Source organism: Callorhinus ursinus, unplaced genomic scaffold (genome assembly GCF_003265705.2).
Source record: "Callorhinus ursinus isolate GAN/ISIS: 27379988/994484 unplaced genomic scaffold, GSC_fseal_2.0 scaffold23, whole genome shotgun sequence".
Lineage (NCBI taxonomy): Eukaryota > Metazoa > Chordata > Mammalia > Carnivora > Otariidae > Callorhinus > Callorhinus ursinus.
Window position 1 is genome coordinate 21,984,835 of NW_027397085.1, and position 22,674 is coordinate 22,007,508.

At 43.5% G+C, this 22,674-nt stretch overlaps 1 protein-coding gene across 13 annotated transcripts in view; it reads left to right on the top strand.

Moving 5' to 3' along the window:
• Positions 1 to 22,470, top strand: part of PPP2R2B (protein phosphatase 2 regulatory subunit Bbeta) — a 435,841-nt gene extending 413,371 nt beyond the window's left edge. For all 13 annotated transcript variants that reach the window (XM_073905502.1, XM_073905500.1, XM_073905503.1 and 10 more), the window contains 3 exons: positions 10,309 to 10,478; positions 19,347 to 19,438; positions 22,131 to 22,470. In XM_073905502.1, the coding sequence (XP_073761603.1) occupies positions 10,309 to 10,478; positions 19,347 to 19,438; positions 22,131 to 22,410 (542 nt within the window). In that variant the 3' untranslated portion in view covers positions 22,411 to 22,470. The remainder of the gene's footprint in view (positions 1 to 10,308; positions 10,479 to 19,346; positions 19,439 to 22,130) is intronic.
• Positions 22,471 to 22,674: the final 204 nt, after the last annotated feature.

The window sequence follows — 22,674 nt, forward strand, 5'->3', positions numbered from 1 at the left end:
TGATTCAGTTGTTTAAACAGAGAAATGACAGTGACAGAGCAAGGGAAGGCCTGGTTGTGGAGACAGTGTAACAAGGAGGCAGACAGAGGGTCCTTTGAAAGCCCACATCTACTGTTCACTAACTATATGATCCTGAGCAAGCTACTCAGCCTCGCTTGGTCTGTCTCATCTCTAAGTAAGGACAGTGAGAGTACCTTCCTGATAAGTGTGAACATAAATGGATCATGTGTGCAAAGCATGAAGACCAAAAAATCATAGCTATCAGTACTGCTGTTAGTGTTGTCACTGGGGTCTCTGAGACACAAGCTCCCTGTTGGCAAATCTGACTCATCGCCACTGCCGCTGTCTGGGCTGTTAGGATTCCCATCCAGAGTCCTTCCTCACAAAGGAGCTTGTCTTCTCTCCATCAAAGGTCTCTTCTTTTCTCCTCCTGATGGCTTTATTTTCTAGAAGTTGGTTGGAAACCGTAGGTCAGCAGGATTTTTAATGCTAAGCCACGGGTCTCCAAGAGAAATGCCCTTAGTACAGGGCCTGGCCTGTGTCCATCCAAAAGAAAAAAAAAATACTTTGTTCTAGGTCATGTTCTAGGTCATGTACTAAGTGTTCTGCGTGTGTGTGCATATGCGTGTAAAAGACACTTAAATAGCTGATGACTGTTCAGGGTGAATTAATGAAAACCTTGAATTACAGATGACTTCCTATGGAATGTATTTATTCATACTTTTCAAGGATTTGAAACAAATTCGAGGTGAATAGAGCATTGCTTAGATAGGTTCCTTTCAGGACCTACTGAATTAATAAGTATTATTTTCCTGTAAAAATTAAAATGGCTTGTCAATATTCATTCATCTAACATATTTAGTGAGCATGTCCTGTGTTTCAGGGGATACAGCAGGGCAAAACAAAAACCCCTCCCCTCATAGAGCTTGCGTCTTAGGAGACACATATATTAAAAGCTATTGCATATAAACTGAAGGGGAGGGGCAGTGGGAGGAAAGGTTGTCTTGCTGCTGACAAGCCACAGGGATTAGAATCCAGGGATGAGAGATGGCCTGAGGGTCCGGGCTTATTGTGATATGAGGGTCTTGGATCATACAATGTCCTGAGGCCCCCCACCTTTGCTTGTTGATGATGGTGTAAGGCTCGGACTCATGAGCCCTTGGTGTCAAAACTGTGCTCCTTAAGTGTTTGAAATGAGTTGATTCTTTTGAGGACTTCAGCTGTATAAAAAGGACAGGGTGGGAGCAGTCACCATTAAGCCCTTCCACTCACTGCCATCTAACTAATACACAATAAAAAATATTTAGTGTGATAACCAGGGGGGAAAGAGCCTTTCAGCTTTGTGATTCTGTGATTCCATGTAGACTCTATCCTGGTTAAATTTTCACAGCTACACAAATGAGACCTTGGACATGATACAGGGCAGAAGTGCATCATGGTTAAGAGCAAGGACTTTGAAGTCAGGTGGATCTGAATGCAAAATGCAGCTCTCCCTCAGTCGAGCTGTGTTGACCTCAGGTTACAAAACCTCTCCGTGCCTTCGTATTTCACATGTGAGAAGATTAGTGTAAGGATTAAATGAGATTAAACATGTAAAGCACAGGGCCTGGAACATAGCAAGCTTCCCATAAACAGTAATTGTCAATACCGTGAAATGTTGCTGCTGAATGAATGAAAAGAAGTCATGGAGTTGATATTAAAACTTGGATATGCATAGACATGGAATAAGCTGCAAAGTGCCGTGATGGCCAGCCCATTGTCTATAACCCGTAACCAGTATAACCTGCCCTCTTGGGTCATACACAATAATTAGTGGTGGGCTGATGAGAGAATTGTCTTCTTTCATTTCCCCCTGTCATTTTTGGGCTTTACAAGGTTGCTACACTAGCATCCCAATGTGCCACGTATATGGAGAACAGATTGCTAGGTATAACCTTGTAAACATTCTTTATGTCACTGAAATAGCCCACAACTTCTATAGTCCTCAGTCCCCAAGTCTCAGTCTGGGATAAAATATGATTGGCTGATACAGAACTGGAGCATGCTAATGAGAATAAAAATAGCTCCTGACATTTATTGAGAACCTACAATGTGCCAGTCATATGTTCCAAGCAAAATGCATCCCCCTCCTGCAGCTGGGAAAACTGAATCTTGGAATAGGAAATAAAATGTGAACAGCTGGTAAGTGGCAGAGGCAGGAACTGATGGACTCCAGAGAGCAGTGTGCTGATCTCTTCCCACTTTTTTTTTAATTTTATTTTATTATGTTATGTTAGTCACCATACAGTACATCACTAGTTTTTGATGTAGTGATCCATGATTCATTGTTTTCGTCTAACACCTAGTGCTCCATGCAGTACGTGCCCTCCTTAATACCCATCACCAGGCTAACCCATCCCCCCACGCCCCTCAGCTCTAACACCCTCAGTTTGTTTCTCAGAGTCCATAGTCTCTCATGGTTCATCACTCCCTCCAATTTCCCCCCTTCATTTTTCCCTTCCTTCTCCTAATGTCCTCCATGCTGTTCCTTATGTTCCACAAATAAGTGAAACCATATGATAATTGACTTTCTCTGCTTGACTTATTTCACTTGACATAATCTCCTCCAGTCCCATCCATGTTGATGCAGAAGTTGGGTATTCAGCCTTTCTGATGGCTGAGGAATATTCCATTGTATATATGGACCACATCTTCTTTATCCATGCATCTGTTGAAGGGCATCTCGGCTCTTTCCACAGTCTGGCTACTGCGGACATTGCTGCTATGAACATTGGGGTGCATATGGCCCTTCTTTTCACTACATCTGTGTCTTTGGGGTAAATACCCAGTAGTGCAATTGCTGGGTCATAGGGTAGCTCTATTTTTAAACTTTTGAGGCACCTCCACACTATTTTCCAAAGTGGCTGTACCAACTTTCATTCCCACCAACAGTGTAAGAGGGTTCCCCTTTCTCCACAACCTCTCCAACATTTGTTGTTTCTTGCCTTGTTAATTTTTGCGATTCTAACTGGTGTGCGGTGGTATCTCAATGTGGTTTTGATTTGAATTTCCCTGATGGCTAATGATGATGAACATTTTTTCATGTGTCTGTTAGCCATTTGTATGTCTCCTTTGGAGAAGTGTTTGTTCATGTCTTCTGCCCCTTTTTTGACTTGATTATTTGTTTTTTGGGTGTTGAGTTTGAGAAGTTCTTTATAGATCTTGGATACCAGCCCTTTATCTGTAGTGTCATTTGCAAATATCTTCTCCCATTCTGTGGGTTGCCTCATTGTTTTGTTGACTGTTTCCTTTGCTGTGCAGAAGCTTTTTATCTTGATGAAGTCCCAAAAGTTCATTTTTGCTTTTGTTTCACTAGCCTTTGGAGATGTATCTTGAAAGAAGTTGCTGTGGCCAATGTCAGAGAGGTTACTGTCTATGTTCTCCTCTAGGATTTTGATGGATTCCTGTCTCACATTGAGGTCTTTCATCCATTTTGAGTTTATCTTTGTGTATGGTGTTAGAGAATGGTCAAGTTTCATTCTTCTGCATGTGGCTGTCCAATTTTCCCAGCACCATTTATTGAAGAGACTGTCTTTTTTCCATTGCATGTTTTTTCCTACTTTGTCGAAGATTATTTGACCATAGAGTTGAGGGTCCATATCTGGGCTCTCTGTTCTGTTCCATTGGTCTATATGTCTGTCTTTGTGCCAGTACCATGCCATCTTGGTGATCGCTGCTTTGTAATACAGCTTGAAATCGGGCAACGTGATGCCCCCGGCTTTGTTTTCCTTTTTCAACATTTCCTTGGCGATTCAGAGTCTTTTCTGATTCCATACAAATTTTAGGATTGTTTCTTCCAGCACTTTGAAAAATTGTCATTGGAATTTTGATCGGGATGGCATTGAAGGTATAGATTGCTCTGGGTAGCATAGACATTTTAACAGTGTTTATTCTTCTGATCCATGAGCATGGAATATTTTTCCATCTTTTTGTGTCTTCTTCAATTTCTTTCATGAGTGTTCTGTAGTTCCTAGAGTATAGATCCTGTACCTCTTTGGTTAGGCTTATTCCGAGGTATCTTATGGTTTTTGGTGCTATTGTTAATGGAATTGTTTCTCTAATTTCTCTTTCTACAGTTGCATTGTTAGTGTATAAGAAAGCAACTGATTTCTGTGCATTGATTTTGTATCCTGCCCCATTACTGAATTGCTGTTTGAGTTCTAGTAATTTGGGGGTGGAGTCTTTTGGGTTTTCCACATAAAGTATCATGTCATCTGTGAAAAGAGAGAGTTTGACTACTACTTTGCCAATTTGAATACCTTTTATTTCTTTTTGTTGTCTGATTGCTGTTGCTAGGACTTCTAGTACTATGTTGAACAATAGTGGCGAGAGTGGGCATCCTTGACATCTTCCTGATCTTAAGGGAAAGGCTCTCAGCTTTTCCTCATTGATGATGATATTCACTGTGGGTTTTTCATGGATGGATTTTATGAACTTGAAGAATGTTCCCTCTAACCCTATACTCTGAAGAGTTTTAATCAGGAAAGGATGCTGTATTTTGTCAAATGCTTTGTCTGCATCCGTTGAGAGGACCATATGGTTCTTCTCTCTCCTCTTATTAATGTGTTCTATCACATTGATTGATTTGCGAATGTTAAACCACCCTTGCATCCCAGGGATAAATCCCACTTGGTCGTGGTGGATGATCCTTTTAATGTATTGTTGGATCCTAATAGCTAGGATTTTTTTCGAGGACTTTGGAATCCATATTCTTCACGGATATTGGTCTGAAATTCTCCTTTTTGATGGGGTCTTTGCCCGGTTTGGGGATTAAGGTAATGCTGGTCTCATAGAATGAGTCTGGAAGCTTTTCTTCTGTTTCTATTTTTTTAAACAGCTTCAGGAGAATAGGTATTATTTCTTCTTTAAATGTTTGGAGAATTCCCCAGGAAATCCATCAGGCCCTGGATTCTTGTTTTTTGAGAGGTTTTTGATCACTGCTTCAATCTCGTTACTGGTTATTGGCCTATTCAGGTTGTCAGTTTCTTCCTGTTTCAGTCTTGGGAGTTTATAGGTTTCCATGAAGGCATCCATTTCATCCAGGTTGCTCAGCTTATTGGCATATAGTTGTTGATAATAATTTCTAATAATTGTTTCTATTTCCTTGGTGTTAGTCGTGCTGTCTCCCCTTTCATTCATTATTTTATTAATTTGGGTCCTTTCTCTTTTCTTTCGGGTAAGTCTGGCCAGTGGTTTATTGATCTTATTAATTCTTTCAAAGAACTTCGTTGATCTGATCTACTGTGTTTCTGGTTTCTAATTCATTGATCTCTGCTCTAATCTTAATTATTTCTCTTCTAATGCATGGCTTAGGCATCGTTTGTTGCTTTTTCTCTAGTTCTTTAAGGTGTAGAGTTAGTTGGTGAATTTGGGATTTTTATATTTTTTTGAGTGAGGCTTGGATGGCTATGTATTTCCCCCTTAGGACCGCCTTTGCTGTATCCCGTAGGTTTTGGACCGATGTGTTTTCATCCTCATTGGTTTCCATGAATTGTTTAAGTTCTTCTTTGATTTCCTGGTTGACCCAAACATTCTTGTTTGGGTTTAAGTTCTTCTTTGATTTCCTGGTTAACCCAAACATTCTTGAGCAGAGTGGTCTTTAGCTTCCAAGTGTTTGATTTTCTGCCAAATTTTTTCTTGTGATTGAGTTCCAGTTTTAAAGCATTATGGTCTGAGAATATGCAGGGAATAATCTCAGTCTTTTGGTATCGGTTGAGACCTGATTTGTGACCCAGTGTGTGGTCTATTCTGGAGAAAGTTCCATGTGCGCTTGAGAAGAATGAGTATTCTGTTGTTTTAGGGTGGAGTGTTCTGTACATATCTATGAGGTCCATCTGGTCCAGTGTGTCATTCAAAGCTCTTGTTTCTTTGTTGATTTTCTGCTTAGATGATCTGTCTATTGCTGAAAGCGGAGTATTGAGGTCTCCTACAATTAGCGTATTGTTATCAATATGATTCTTTATTTTGGTTAACAGTTGGCCTGTATAGATGGCTGCTCCCATGTTGGGGGCATAGATATTTACAATTGTTAGATCTTCTTGTTGGATAGAATCCTTTAAGAATGATATAGTGTCCTTCTGTGTCTCTAACTACAGTCTTTAGTTTAAAATCTAATTTGTCTGATACAAGAATTGCTACCCCAGCTTTCTTTTGAGGTCCATTGGCGTGGAAGATGGATCTCCATCCCTTCACTTTCGGTCTGTATGTAATTTTAGGTTCAAAATGAGTCTCTTATAGACAGCATATGAATGGGTCCTGTCTTTTTATCCAGTCTGCAACCCTGTGCCGTTTTATGGGAGCATTTAGGCCATTCATGTTGAGAGTGATTATTGAAAGATAGGAATTAATTGTCATCGTGTTGCCTGTGAAGACCTTGTTTTTATAAATTGTCCCTGTAAATTTCTGTTGTATATCACTCTTGGGGTCTTTCTCCTTTTATAGAACCCCTGTAATATTTCTTTCAGGGCTGGCTTACTGGTCACATATTCTTTCAGTTTCTGCCAGTCTTGGAAGCTCTGCATCTCTCCATCCATTCTAAATGACAGCCTTGCTGGATAAAGTATTCTTGGCTGCATGTTCTTCTCGTTTAGTACCCTGAGTATGTCTTGCCAGGCCTTTCTGGCTTGCCAGGTCTCTGTGGATAGGTCTGACGTTATTCTGATGTTCCTCCCTCTGTACGTAAGGAATCTCTTCCCCCTAACTGCCCTTAAGATGGTTTCTAAGATGGTTCTAAGATTGGCAAGTTTTACTATTACATGCCGGGGTGTTGGCCTGTCTTCCTTGATCTTGGGAGGAGGGGTCCTCTCTGCCTCTAGGACATGAATGTTTGTTTCATTCCCCAGACTAGAGAAGTTCTCAGCTACGATTTGCTCAAATATATCTTCTAGTCCTCTCTCTCTCTCCACCCCCTTGGGATTCCAGATTCCAATAATTCTGACATTGGAATGTTTCATGGTGTCACTTATTTCTCTGATTCTATTTTCTTGGATTCTAAGTTGTTTTTCCCTGGCCTTCTCTCTTCCCTTTTTATCTATTAATTGGTCTTCTATGTCACCAATTCGTTCTTCTGCCTCACTTACCCTAGCTGTTAGATTATCTAGATTAGATTGGATCTCATTGATAACATTTTTAATTTCTGCCATTTCAGCTTTCATTTCTGCCCTTAGAGACTCTATGTTGCCATTAATTGATTTCTCCATTCTAGCTGTTGTCTTCACAATTGCTATCCTGAATTCCATCTCCGACATCTTGGTTATATCTGAATCCATTTGTAAATCTGTGGCATAAGTCATAGTCTCTGAGTCTTTCCTGTTTTGGGGGTTCCTCCTCCTAGTCATTCTGTTGATGGGTGGTTGAGGGAATGTATAGAGTCCAAATTATTGACCACAACCCAAGCAAGATGCACCTGTTTTCTAGGGACCTTAGGGTTGCTGGCCTCTTGTTCTCCCAGCCTGTCTTCTGGGGGAGGGGTCTGCCTCGCTGTTCCTCAGGCAACCCTCTTTGGGCAGAGTTGCTCTGCCCCCTATGGTGGGGGATGGGCTCTGTGAAAACCGGTTTTGAGGGGGCTTTTATTCTCTGGTGGCTTTCCCTGGCGGCTTTCCACATCTCTTCTGAGAGAGCAGAGGAGACCATTTCCAACCCTCTGCCTCAGAGCAGAGAGATCACAGTCTGTTCTTCAGTGAGCTCTCCAGGCCACACTATCTCCATTTCTGTCTGTGCTGCTATAAACTGCAGCGTCCTGGGTTGTGCGCCCCTCCGCAGCGGTCCCAGTCCTCGCCTCCAGGTAGGGTCTCCTCTCTACCCTTTGTGCTTCTAAAACCGCCAGCCACCCCCAATTCACACACATCGCCCTGCCACTCCGGGTTTCCACCCAGGGGGCTGCCCTAAAGTCCTTTACCTGTCGCTACCGGTCTGCGAGTCTGTGCCCCATCCCCAGCGCAGGAGGCTGTTGCTCACTGACGGTGTAGGATCCCCACGGCCAGGCTCCCTCCCGCTGCCATTTATCCTCCGATATCTGCCCGCAGAATCACGGCTCCCCACTTTGTACCTCGAAACCAACTGCCTGGGGTATTCTGTTTGTGGAGATCCCAGGTCTATCTGCTTACATCTCAGGCTAATTTCCTGGGTGTTCAGAGTGGTCTGGTAGATATCCAGCTCAATTCCAGGGACCGGTTGGAATAGGGTCCCCTACTCCTCTGCCATCCTCCCCCACAAAGGTTGGGATTTTTAACCGATCCCTTCCCATTTACTGCAGGTGCATCAGGAGGAGATGACCACGCCTCAGGGCTCCCACCTGTCTATTGAGTTGTTTGCCATGGGGCTTGCCTGGAGTTTGTAAGTCCCCAGCCCTAATTAGATTCCCTGGAAGAGAAACTAATGTGAAAATCTAGTTCTCAATTATGAGGGCACCAGTCAGAGTCCAGGGGCCTTCCTGAATGCTTGATTAAAGTCCGAGACGTTTTTCTGTTTCAGTGGGTTTAATTCTCAAGTTCAATTCTGATTGATGAGGGTTTTGGGGGGTTCTCTTAAATGGTGAAGTAACAATTAGAATTTTGGTTTGGCTCAGAGTTTAATTCAGGAAGGTTTGAAAGATAACTCGTTATAGCCTTAGGTTTTCTACATAGAATTAGATACTGACTCTGAGTGTGTTGAGAAGGCAGGAAAGAGAAAGCTCTGGAGGATGTGTTAACTTGCAGACTGATGTTTTGTTTAGCCTAAAATTGAGTATGGTTCCACTTAACAAGTGTTGGTATCACAATTAATTACCATTATTATAGGTTAAAGGTAAGTATGGACAATTGCATATAACTCCGCATCAGACATGCTGAGCCCCCAGACAGCAAAGAATTCATTCACGGATCTAGCTGTGGTTCTAATCAAGCAACACATGTTTATTGAACATTTGTATGCAAGACTTTCAGTACAAAGGAAAACCAGAAAGAAGCTGACAATGCTGTTGAGATAAAAACAAATGCAAGGATTGTTAAATCATAATGTGAGAGTACCTTAGGTCCTATTAAACAAGTGGGCCAGACCAAGTATAGGGGGCTTCCACAAAATGATCATTTAAGGCTAAGAGAGTAGTGAGAGTCCCTCAGAATTTGGGTCAATGAAGGCAGATCATAGAAATGGGTAAGGTCAAGATATACCTAAGCTATATTCTATACATTCAATTGGAACCAGAAAAGTTCAAAATCAAGGTAGATAGACATAGTACACCAGCTTCTGATGGGATTTGCTGTCCAGCTGAGGAGGTTTGCATTCATTCCTTTAAGTGGAAATCAGATGAAGCTACTGAGAAGTAATAAGTGCCTGGATATCAGAACAAATGGACAATATATACAAAAGATATGACTGAGGCTCAGCCAAGTGCCACTATTAAAAACTGTGACCTAGAGATATGAAAATAAATGTCCACACACAAGCTTGTCCATGAATATTCATAGCAGCATTATTCTTAGTAGCCACAAAGTAGAAACCCAGGTATTTATCAAGTGTTTAATCGATACACCAAATGTGGTATATCCATACAATGGGTTATTATTCAACCGTAAAAAGGAATGAAGTGCTGATATATACTACAGCATGGATGAACCATGGAGACAGTATACTGAGGGAAAGCAGCCAGTCACAGAAAAACTATCTCGTATAATTCCAGTTAGGGGAAATTTCCAGATTAGGCAACTTCATAAAACAAGAAAACAGATTAGTCATTTCCTAGGGCTGCAGGAGTAGGGAATGAGGAGTAACTACAAATGGGTATGGAATTTGGGAGTGGGGGGGGGTCAGTTGATGAAACAGTTTCAAATTTAGACTGTGGCAATGCTTATACAATTATGTGATTATACTGAAAAAAACCAATGAACTATAAACTTCAAATGAGCAGATTTTATGGTATGTAATTTTATATCTCAAGAAAGCTATAAACACATTGTTTAAGCATCTCCGATGACTCCAGGTGTTGACAGGAGTGGTGACACACAGAGACCAGGGGAATTGTGAAATAGTTAGATACATCGACTCAGAGCTTGGCGAGACTCTGTGCCAGATCTCTGGATGGTACAGGTCCCATGCGAGTCCTTCCATGAGATAGAAAATACAGAAACCAGTGACTGCTTTTTCTGCTTTCAGGTTCTTGATCGGTAACTTACTTACATCCTGCAGATTCTACCCCAAGTTAGAGTGTTGGCTTTCTAGCTGGCCCAAACATGGTAGAGTTAGTTGATAAGGATGTACTTATTTTCTCTCATTTTTGCTTCTGTTCTGCAGTTTTTGAAGAGCCTGAAGATCCAAGCAACAGGTCGTTTTTCTCTGAAATTATCTCTTCGATTTCGGATGTGAAGTTCAGCCACAGTGGGAGGTATATCATGACCAGAGACTATCTGACCGTTAAAGTTTGGGATCTCAACATGGAAAACCGCCCCATTGAGACTTACCAGGTATGGACCACCACCCACCCGTAGGTAATAACGCACTTCCTTTGTGGGCCTCCACATCAGCTTCTGCCTGCAAAGGCTTCCAATGCACAAGGGTAAGAGTCCATACATCATCATATATATATTCAATAAAATGGTATAGTTTATAAGGGCCATAGGATATTAGACAAGGGTACATAAGGAGGAGCTTGAATTCCATTTAACCTGTATCTACTGAGCATTGAATGTGGGATGGATACTGTAGATAGAAAGGTACACAAGGCAGACATGGTCCTGCTCTCTTAGACCCGACTGGTAGAGAAGCCCAATGATGAATAGGGGATTGAGTAGGCAGTGAGGCTAGAGATGGTACTGGGTGCTTGCGAGCACAGGCAAGGACGGTCAGCCTGGTGAGAAGAGACCCAAAGGCTGAGCCTTGACTGCCAGGAACGAGCCAGAAGGATAGTGTGTTCATAGCTGCTGTGTTCAGAAAGGAGTTATTTGTATATTAAATATAGAACATGGGCAGAAAGAAGAGTCTGGAAATGTAGGCCCTGGTAAAGAAGATTCGGTTATTTTGTCTTCAGCCTGAGTACAATGGAAAACCATTAAAAGGTTCTACACTGGAAATGACAGGAGGAGATGGTGGCATGCAGATGGAGGGAGAGGTAGGAGGAGAGTCTATGAGGTGCACTTGCCAATTCAATGTGGAGGGAAGAAGAGTTAAGACTGTGCCAGTTGTTAGCTTGAGCATTGGCTAAATGGTTGGTAGATTGATGGACAAAGGGAACAAAGGAGAAGGCAGTGTTTAGAATACAATGGCCTTTTTTAGAAGATGGAAGACTAGACTTTGAGGTAGAAAGGATCTGAAGAAGCTCATTTCAGGTAAGAGCACAATAGAAGCAAAGATAAAGAGGCAGGGATAAACTGGTCTTTGTTAAAGATATTTTGGTTTAGATTAAAAGAGGTGTGAAAATTTTAGATGGATTTAACTTACATATTTTTTTCTTGAGACAGAATTCAGATACTGTAATATTCACCCTTTCAAAGTCGACATTAGTATATTCACAAAGTTGTGGAATCCTCACCACTCCAATTTCAGAATATTTTCATCACTAACATTCTGATTGTGCTGGGGAGGAGAGACTAGAGGGGGAGATGGGAGGAGATAGAACACTTAACAAGTTATTGCAACATTCTGGCAAGTGCTGATAGTAGCCTAGATGAGGGTGTGAGCAATGGGGGTGACCAGATTCTTAATATATTTTCATGGTAAAATCAACAGGACTTAACAACAAATTGGATATGTGATGTAAGAGGAAAAGAAGCCCCAGGGATCACTTCAAGGTTTTTATCCTGAGCAATTAGGAAAATTATGTAGATGAGGGAACCGTGATTTATTTTGGGACATGTAGAGCCAAGTAAACACCCAGAAATTGCAAGTAGACAGCTCAGTTTGAGTTTGGGTATACTTTAGCTTAGAGAAAAGAAGTGGTCAGGACCATGCCCTGGGAACCCGGTGTTTACAGGTTGGGAAGAGGAAAAGTGAGAAGAATGTTCTAGGAGCCAAGTAAAGAGACTATTTCAAGGAGGAGAAATCACCCACTACCAAATGCTGTTACTGAATCAAGTAGGAAAGGATTGAAAATTGGCCGTTGGATTTAGTAATGAGGAGATAGGTGTAGGTGAATGGTATTAAGGAAGGTCTGCTTGGAGTGGGTTTTGAGAGAGACTGTAAATAGGAGATGTGAGTGTAATGAGTACAGGTAGCTCTTCCAGGAAATCTTAGTCTAAAGGGCAACAGCGAAATGGGGTAGTAGCAGGAATGGGATACAGGCATAAGGAAGTTATCACAGCATGTTTTATGCTGAGGGGAATAAGCCAGGAGAGAAAGAACAATTCAAGCAGTTGACTCCTCGGGGGAAGCAAGACGGAACAGAGTCCATTGCCTCAAGGCAGGTGTTGTAGGCCATAGATGGGAAGATGGACGATTCATCCATCAAAGGAAGGAGAGAAGAGTAAATAGCTATGGATGCATTGTGTTGGTAGCCATCGATGGTTTCTTCTTGTTGCTTCTATTTTCTCATAAAAGAAGAAGCAAGGTCATTAGCTGAGTGAGAAGGAGAAGTGTAAAATACGCATCTAAGAGAGAGGCAGGGTTGCTCAGTGATCCAGTTGAGTACAATGGAAGGAGAGAGATACTTAAGGTGTGACTGTAATGATGGACCACTCAACCTCAGGTAGATAAGGAGGGAAATAACGTGTGAAGAAAAGTAGACAGAATAATGGATTTGAAGAATTGACAGAATCAAGCTAGTAAAGAGTGAACTGAAAAGATAGGAGGTAGCATTAGAACAGTACTTGTTCAACAGGTATAATTAGGGTCGTGGCAAGTCTCATCACGTGGCCAAGGAAGCAAAGGAAAAAACACATTGAAAATGATGAGTCCAACTAACTGAGCGACCGGAGTAATGATCCATGAAGAATAATGGCAGGGGATCCAGGTGCTAAAATTGCCTCAAGGAATGTGGCAGAGGGCCTCAGAACTGTTGCTAATTATAACAAGGTAGTCAGCGGGGAGTTTAGTTGGTGACATGACTTCAAAGGAGCTGAGGGCTTTAGAACAGGAATCATCGCCTGGAGCAGCAAGGAGCCCACCCACCCTACTTTGACACATGAGTGGCCACAGGATGAGCCAATCTTTCAGAAGAAATAGAGAAGATTGAGGACCCCAAGGACTTTGACCAACTGTGAGTAATGCAGGGGGCAGAATTCAAAAGGACATAGGTGGTTGAAATAGCCTGCCCTATATATTTGGGGTCTTCCTGTCCCTCAGATCCTTCCGGACTCCAGGGCCCCACTTCACAGCACCTGCCTTGAGGCTCTCACCTTCACATTTAGCCCAGGGCTAAGCCAACTCGCGGGTCCTCTTCTAGCTGCACACACCTCTCGTGTGACAGAGGGCAGTGGCAACTAGAACCTGAGTGTGGGTGGTATGGACAGAGTTGTGGCCTGCTGACCAGACTGGATGAGAGAAAACTGGATTTAGTCTCTTCAGTGGCAGGAGCAATTAGTACTTTCATTTTAGAGAAAGGCTTTAAGAGCAAAGCTGGTTTTAGAACCCAGTAAGCTAGCTGGGACACGGAATAATCAGCATTTTAAGAGCGTGATTCTCAAAGCAAGTTCAGCTAGTGATAGACGTGGAAGTGCTCTTTGTCAAATGCTTTGAGATAGGTCTCATAGCACACATATTGAAAGGAAATATTACAGAAGTTTAACTTTAGATAGCATATTTCAAAGCAATTTAAATTTATATACTATACCCCGATATATAAAAGGTGGCAAATAAACTCTGAATTTCTAGAACACTGTTGAAAAAGATGGTGAAGCCTGGCCCAATGGGAAATAATCCATCACCAGTTACTAATGCCTTCCCTGTGGAGGGGAGCAAGTAATGTTCCTGCCATGTATTTTCATACATGCATCAACTGGTCTCCAGCATCTTTCCAGGAATAAGAAACTGTAGACTTAAGTATCATTAGCTCTTTTCAAGCTCTCCTACAGAACAGGGGTTGGCAAACCATGGCTGGTGGGCCAAATCCAGTCTCCATCTGTTTTCGTAAAAAGTTTTACTGAAACACAGCCACACCTAATCATGGGTACATGGTTGCTTTCATGCTACCATGGCAGAGTTGAATAGATGTGACAGAGATGATCTAGCCCACAGGCTTAAAATATCTGCCATGTGACTCTTTACAAGAGAAGTCTGAGAACCAACCAACAGAGTTCACTCTTGCTGGGCCTCATGAGCAGTCCCATTATGTACAACACCAGGCTTCCACGAGTTCATGATTTGAGAACCTCTATGCTGGGAGGCTCAATTTAGTGTCAAGAAAGCCATACACAATAGGAACATGGACAACAAATATTTGGAACATGAAGAAAAAAGCATCAAATTGGGTGAGTTTTAAGTTTTGCTCTGTGTTCTAGATGTTTCTAATCAATGTATCTTACCTGATCCTCTCCTCTGATGGAGATAGGTCCATCTTGTTTGCCTAAGGTTTTGTTTTTTTGTTTGAGCAACAGAACATAAATGTAACATACCTTCATAGTCAATGTTCTTTTCTTTAGATGACATCAAGTCGAGGCAGTAGGAGCTTCCCCAAATTTAGCTGCTGGGAGGAGAAAATACTGGTTCAGACTGGATTTTCCTTTCGATCCCTCCTGACTTTTGTCTTTCAAGAATTATTTGTGGAGTTCTTGGCAATGTGGTTCCTTGTCCAGATCACACATGTTTTGATACTTATAAACTTTCACCTTTGGCCTTCTGTCTTATAGAAATATAGGTGAATAATATGTCAAGAAAAGTTTGTGAAGAACATAGGCTGAGCCAAAAAACAAATTTTAGTGATTATAGTGAGATAAAATAATGACTATCCATTTCTTATAATTTTACAATTCCCTGACTCTTGTAGAATTCTAAGAGGTTCTATATCACAGAAACCTGCTTAACCGTGTTTTAAAAACTAGTTTCTCCCTTCTCAAAACACATCCGTGCCTTGCCTGAAAAGTGCTCCATATCAGATCAGTGGAATGAGTAAGTGGGAGATAAGGCTGAAAAATAAGGAGTTATTTGGCTCATTTTTTTCTCCAAAAAGTAGGAGAGCTGGAGTACAGACATGTCTCATTTTATTACACTTCCAAATACTGCCTTTTTTTTTTTTAATTAAAGGTTGGCGGCAGCCCTGCATTGAGCAAGTCTACCAGCACCATTTTTCCAACAGCATTTGCTCGTTTCATGTCTGTGTCACCTTACCGTTTTCAAGCTTTATCATTATTACTATTACATGTTATGACAATCTGTGATGAGTGATCTTTGACATTACTATTTTAACTGTGTTGGGGTGCCAAAACAGTGCCCATATAAGATGGTGAGCTTAAATAATTTATGTTGTGTGTGTTCTGCCTGCTCCACCAACCTGTCCTTCCTTCGCTCCTTCTCCTCTGGCCTCCGTATTCCCTGGACACAACAATATTGAAATTAGGCCAGTTGATAACCCTCCCCTGGCTTCAAAGTGTTCATGTGAAAGAAAGAGTCACACATCTCTCACTTGAAATCAAAAGCTGGAAGTGATTAAGCATAGAGAAGAAGCCATGTAGAAAGCACAGCAGGCTGAAAGCTAGGCCTCTTCCGCCCAACTGCCAAGTTGTGAATGTAAAGGAAAAGTTCTGGAAGGGAATTAAAAGTGCTACCCTAGCGAACAAATGAATGATGAGACATTGAAACAGCCTTAGGAGGAAGTTTGAGTGATCTGGAGAGAAGATCAAACCAGCCCCAGCATCCCCTTAAGCCAAAGCGTAAACCAGAGCAAGACCCTAACTCTCCTCCATTCTCTGAAGGCCGAGAGTGGGGAAGAGGCTGCAGAAGAAAATTAAAACTAGGAGAGGTTCCACTTATAGAGTACTCATAAGGTTCAAGGAGAGAAGCCGTCTCCAAAACTTGAAAGCACAAGATTAGCAGCAAGGGCTGATACAGAAGCTGCAGCAAGTTCTCCAGAAGATCTAGCTGAGACAATTCATGAAGGTGACTACACCAAGCAACAGATTTTCAATGTGGACAAAACAGCCTTCAGTTGGAAAAAGACGCCATCAAGGAGTTTCAGAGCTATAGAGGGGAAGTCAGTACCTGGCTTCAAAGCGTCAAAGGACAGGCTGATTTCCTTGTTAGGAGCGAATGCAGCTGGTGACTAAGTTGAAACCAAAGCTCATTTACCATTCTGAAAATCCTAGGGCCCTTAAGAAATATGCAAAGTCTACTCTGCTTGTGCTCTATAAACGGAACAACACAGCCTGGATGACTGCACTGTATTTACAACATGGCTTACTGAGTATTTGAAGCCCACGGTTGAGACCTGCTCATTGATGATGCACCTGGTCACCAAAGAGCTCTGAGGGAGATGTACAACGAGATTTCTGTTCTTTTCATGGCTGCTAACATAACATCCATTCTGCAGCCCATGGATCAAGAAGTCATTTCAACTTACAAGTCTTATTATTGAAGAACTACATTTCATAAGGCTATAGATGCCCTAGTGATTCCTCTGATGGGTGTAGGAAAAGTAAATGCAAAGCCTTCTGGAAAGGATTTGTTATTCTAGGTGCCATTAAGAACATTGGTGATTCGGGCGACTGGGTGGCTCGGTTGGTTAAGCGACTGCCTTCGGCTCAGGTCACGATCCTGGAGTCCCGGAATCGAGTACCGCATCGGGCTCCCTGCTCAGCAGGGAGTCTGCTTCTCCCTCTGACCCTCTTCCCTCTCGTGCTCTCTATCTCTCATTCTCTCTCTCTCTCAAATAAATAAATAAAATCTTTAAAAAAAAAAAAAAACAGAACATTGGTGATTCATGGGAAGAAGTTAAACTATCAACATGCACAGGAGTTTGGAAGCAGTTGATTCCAGTCCTTGTGGATGAGCTTGAGCGGCTCCAAACTGTAATGAAGGAAACCACTGCAGATGTGGTGGAAAGAGCAAGTGGAGCCTACAGATGGGACTGAACTTAAAAGGATGAGGACTTGCTTCTTACAGATGAGCAGAGCAAGTGGTTTCTTGAGCTGGAATCTACTGGTGAAGATGCTGTAGAGATTGTTGAAATGTCAACAAAGGATTTAGAATATCACATAAACTTAGTTGATAAAGCAGGGGCAAGGTTTGAGAGGATCGACTCCAATTTTGAAAGAAGCTCTGCTGTGGGTAAAATGCTATCAAACAGCACCGCATGCTATAGAAGAAGCCTTTGTGAAAGACAGAGGCCGTAGCTAGGGCACACTTTGTCCTATTTGAAGAAATTGCCACTCCCACACCAGCCTTCACCAACCACCACTGCGGCCAGTCAGGACAACCCTGAGGCATGACCTTCTACGACCAGAAAAAGGACAACTTGCTGGAAATCTCAGATGATTTGCATTTGTTTTCAGCAATTAAGTATTTTTTAACTAAGGTATCTACATTTTTTTAGATAATGCAATTTATTGCACACTTAATATAGTGTAAGCCTAACTTCTACATGCCCTGGGATACCGAACCGTTTATTTAACTCACTTTGTTACGATAGTCACTTTATTATCACGGTCTAGAACCCACAGTATCTTCAAGGTGAGCCTATACTAGAACAACAAACATGGCTTCCCTTGCCCGCTGGGTCAATTCCCCGCTTGGCCTACTGCCCTTCAGAAGCCACAGCTCTCTATTACAAAGAACCCAGGAACAAGTCAATGAGAAGTCAAGAAAAGACAAGAAAGATCTGGAGTTGGCAAAACTAGGACCCAGAGGCTCATTTTGTCCCCCACCTGTTTTATAAGTAAAGTTCTGTTGGGACACAGCCCCACTCTTCTGTTTATGCATTACCTACGGCTATATTTGCATTACAAGGGCTGAGTTGAGCAGTCACCTCAGAGGTCCTATGGCCCACAAAGCATAAATATTGACTTTCTGGCCCTTGCTGGAAAAGGTTTGCCAAACAGTGGTCAGGATCAAGAATCAGTCCCCTTTTTTTGCCCACAGACTCTCTCCTGCTTCTTTGCTCAAAGACTCTTAATCACTAGAGATCTGCAGCCCTACAAACAGAAATGGCCTTCTACATCAGACTTGTGCCACTTGGAATAGGCCCAAAAGGCGGCAGGAGAGGAAGGGAACGACAAGGAGTTACAGTATAGGTCTCAAGTGCGGGACGTAAACCTCACCCTCACGTCCCCTTCTCCATCTAACAATGCCAGAAGCCCTGCCGCAGATGGATTCTCTTGTCACCAAAGCAGTGAGGCAGGTACCCTGACAAGGCCTAGGACTGTTTGGGAACAGTCGTTTGCCGCATTAGAAATACTTGCACTGTCCGCATGACTCCGAGAGCTTTTCAATCCCCAGAACATCTCAGGGAACATAGGGTGAATGACCCAACCATGCTGACTGGTCTCACGTAAAGTTCCCATCCAACAACTTCATGGGGCCCCAGCGCCCTCCAGCCATGCCGCATGATTCCCCAGCATCCCCTGCCCTTCCTCACTCTCAGCTGCGAACTTTGCTTCTTATTTCACTGAAAAATAGAAACAGGAGAGAATTGCCCATGCTCCAGGACTGCAACCTTTACATCAGAGTCTTGTCAGCAGCTCCACCTGCACAGGCTTCTCCAAATTATCATACCCAAAAATGAACGTGGCAAGTCCATCCTTCCGCTTGCTCAAGAGAAAGATCCAGGAGCCATCTTGACTCGAATTCTTCTTTCCACGCTTCACAGTTGCACCATCCACGAATCCTATCAGTTGTCCCTGCAAACATGCCGAGAAGCTGACCACTCGCTCCCCCCTGCTCCACACCGTCATCTGCCACCAGGCTATCACTGGCCTCTGCTGCCTCACATTATCATGACACAGCTCAGTGGTCCTTTCTGCCACGTCTCCTCACTTCGCTCACCATAAAAGGCCCACGTGAACGCTCAATTGCCCCCATGCTGGGATGAAAGCCCACCAGGGGTATTTTGTTCACTGCCTCTCCCAAGCACAGAGCTGGCAGGCCATAAACATTTGTTGAGTTAAAGACCAAATGAATAGTGTCCTCTAATGTGTATTTGCAAGTCAGTTTAGAAAATGGGACTCTACCACCTACTGGGCCCTTCTGCCGGCCACCAGCTCCCTAAGCAAGCTTGCTTCATCCACACTCGCCACATAAGCAGCTCCCCAACCCATGGCTGCAGAGAGCCCAGCCTGGATTCAGACCCAGGCCATCCGATTCAAGGCACATGTATACTGGAATAATTAACAGCTCACATCACCAGAGGGGGTCGTCACAGAAACGAGCATTTTAAAAATAATAACCGCCCCTCTTGATGTATTTCCCCACAGGTACATGACTACCTCCGCAGCAAGTTGTGCTCCCTCTACGAAAATGACTGCATTTTTGATAAATTTGAGTGTGTGTGGAATGGGTCGGACAGGTAAGAGAGGCTCCGTGGCTCGGGAAACTTCCAGAGGTGAGCCCTGTATTTGCCGGGGCCCTGGGCCATTTATGCTGCGCAGGGCGTGGCCAAAGGGAGGGCGGAATCAGGCCCCAGGGCCTGGCAGGAATCCACTGTGTAGGTCCCTGGATTTCCTTAGAGGTCAGAGCTGGATATAAGGGAGGGATGGAGTGAGACCCTTGAATCCTCTTTCAGGCCTGGTACAGGTGACCATGGGACATCAATGAGAAAATCCCCTGTCTTACACCCCAGACGCCCCCAGAGCTAGGTCAACAGGGCCGAAATGAAGAACACTAATAATGCACCAGCGAATTCCAGCATAAACTGTTCCAATTATTGCAAAGTGTGCTTTCTAGATCGAAAATCATCCCTAGACGCTTCTAGTGTAGACCTGTCCAAAGGCCCCGGTGGTTCATTAGCTGAATTCTAGTTGGGCCTCATTTATCATATTCCCTCAAAAGTGATTTATTATTGTTTTAAGGCCTTTTATTTCAGCAGTACTTCATATTACCTTCTAATAGTTCATTTTTAGTTTGACAAATACAGATGATTCCCCGCCTTCCAGAACGAAATGCAGGCTACCAGGGGCTGATTTAGTGTTTTCAGGAACACGGCACCAATAGTGCTTGCAGGCACTACCTTCTGTCAGGGCAAGGCATTCAGGGATTGGAACTTGTAGTAAAAACAAGCGGTTTCTGGCCATTCTTTGGCTTTCTTTGCCAATGAACCAAAATGTGGCTTCCACTTAGGAGACCTGGAAAAAATCCCCACATGACAGAGGCCCCAAGCCACCCCACTCCGTTGCTATAGGGCGGAGGCAAGGGACGACAGAGCAGCTGTGATGTACGAACTGCAGCTCCTAAGGGGGAAAGTAACCGGCCCCGACCCTGTGTTTCTAATTTTTATTTGTAGTTTATATTAATAAATTCTATTTGTTGTTATTGTCCTAAGAACTTACCTTAACCTAGACTCACAAAGTACGTATTAGTCACCTTCGCACACATCCTGTTATAGAATCTTGACCACAAGATGACAAGGTTGTTGTCGTCATCTCCGTTTTATAGCTGAGTAAACTGAGGCTCGGCAAGATAAAGCGACCTGCCCCAGCTCATGAGCTAGTACGTAGTAGAGACAAGAGTAGGAAGGTTTGAGTTTGAATCCTAAGATTGACATTCTTTTCATAACTTCACTTCTTTCCATAACCAAGAAAATTCTCAATTCAAATAAGGTTGAGAGGTTTTTTTTTTTTTATTTTTCCAAACCAACCAACAAAAACCAAAACACAAGGACTTTCTCGGTTTAAAACCAAGCTGAGTCATGGTGGAGGAAGCCTTGTTGGTTCATGGGAAGCAGTGAGGCCAGTGGGGGAGTGCTAGACCCTCGGGTCAGGCACATGGGGGTTGGAGGCCTGACTTGGCCATTTTGCCACAGTTGAGCGAGTTCCTCACTTCTCCTCAGGTGTAAAGCCCCTATCTGGGATAACGGAAGTCCAGGTGAGATCGCAGGGGAGTCGAACGCTCAGCACCCTACCTGATAAAGTAGCAACAGCTTCTTCCACTACAGAGACAAACACATTCACCGCGTCTGTTTCCCGGGCCAGAGTTACACAAGCAAGCCCTTGACTGATTTGCCTGGCACAGATGACCCCACGACCCTGTCCCCTGGCTGTGGCCCCATGCTGTCAGTTTCCCCCGCACCTGTCTGCGCACTCGTGCCTCATGAACAGTGAGGAGGTGCTGTCCTCTCCCATCCTCACCAGCCAGTCAGGGCTTCACCCACCAACGAGGCCAAGCCCCCGCATTCCAGGGGCAGCACCCGTGGGATGTTACTGAGGCAGCGTGATTTCCACCACCACCACCCCCCCACCCGCCCCAGCCTGTCCGTATGTGCAAACTGTCACCGGTAAAGAGTCGTTCCCTTGCTTCTGGAAGGCTTTGGCAGTCACTGCCCTCAGTCTGTAGTAAATCTATCTGAGGGTAGAGAACTCTTACAAAAAGGTGGACGCCATCTGTCAATCCACTAGCAAGTCTTTCCCCTCCCAAATTCTTTTATTTTTTTTTTTCCCAAATTCTTTTAAAATTTGAATTTGTTTACTCTCTTCCTGAGGGAGACCACGATGACATCTGTTTTTTAGGTAAGTTTGCTGGCAAGGCTGAATTGAGAGCTGGTTCTTAGCAGGGGGAGGACCCACCAGGCTCAGTGCGCTATTCTGTCCTCAGCGTTTCTCCCACTGTGCTGGCTGCAGAAAGCCTTAGACGTCCGGCCACACAGCCCCACTCCTGCAACCACACTTTCCGTGTGCATAACCAGTGTTCTCAAAAGTGTTCCTCCTGTCCTGACCTCTCTCCAGCCTCGCAATCCTAAGGGACGTAAGGCTGGGATCATTAAAACCACAGGACTCGCTCCCTGAGCCAAAGAACCAAAAGGGATCTATCCACAGAAGTAAGTAACAAGGAGGAGTATCATGATCCTTCATTTCCCAACCAGCCTTCAAAACCGAGACCATGGTCGCGCCACCAAGTCTGTTTGGGTTTTTGGTTTTTAGTGAAACAGATGGTGCCATAAGCTGGCCACGACGTGGTGTCATTGGCTCCAGAAAGACACAATGGGGATATGCTCCTGCCTTTCTCCAGAGTCCTCAGTGACTCCCTATTTCCTCTCTACCTTGCAGCGTCATCATGACAGGCTCCTACAACAACTTCTTCAGGATGTTCGACAGAAACACCAAGCGTGACGTCACCCTGGAGGCCTCGAGGGAAAACAGCAAACCCCGGGCTATCCTAAAACCGCGGAAAGTGTGCGTAGGGGGCAAGCGGAGAAAAGACGAGATCAGTGTCGACAGTCTGGACTTTAGCAAAAAGATCTTGCATACGGCTTGGCACCCCTCAGAAAATATTATAGCGGTGGCGGCTACAAATAACCTATATATATTCCAGGACAAGGTTAACTAGGAGGACAAGTTATTACTTAATAATCTCACATACTGAATACTAGTCTGACATGTTTTTAAATGTTTCTTTGGGTCTTCATTTGATGCATTGACATTAATTTCCCTACGCAGAAAACAATTGGAATAGAATTAAAAGGAGTCCAACTTTCCCAGATCCCCAGTTCTAAGAAACTTTTGTCAAACCCAATAGGTTCTGAGACATTTCTGTTTAGAATTGAGAGCTGCCAGCTAACACTAATTCTCCATAGTTGACTTGAATTTCTGA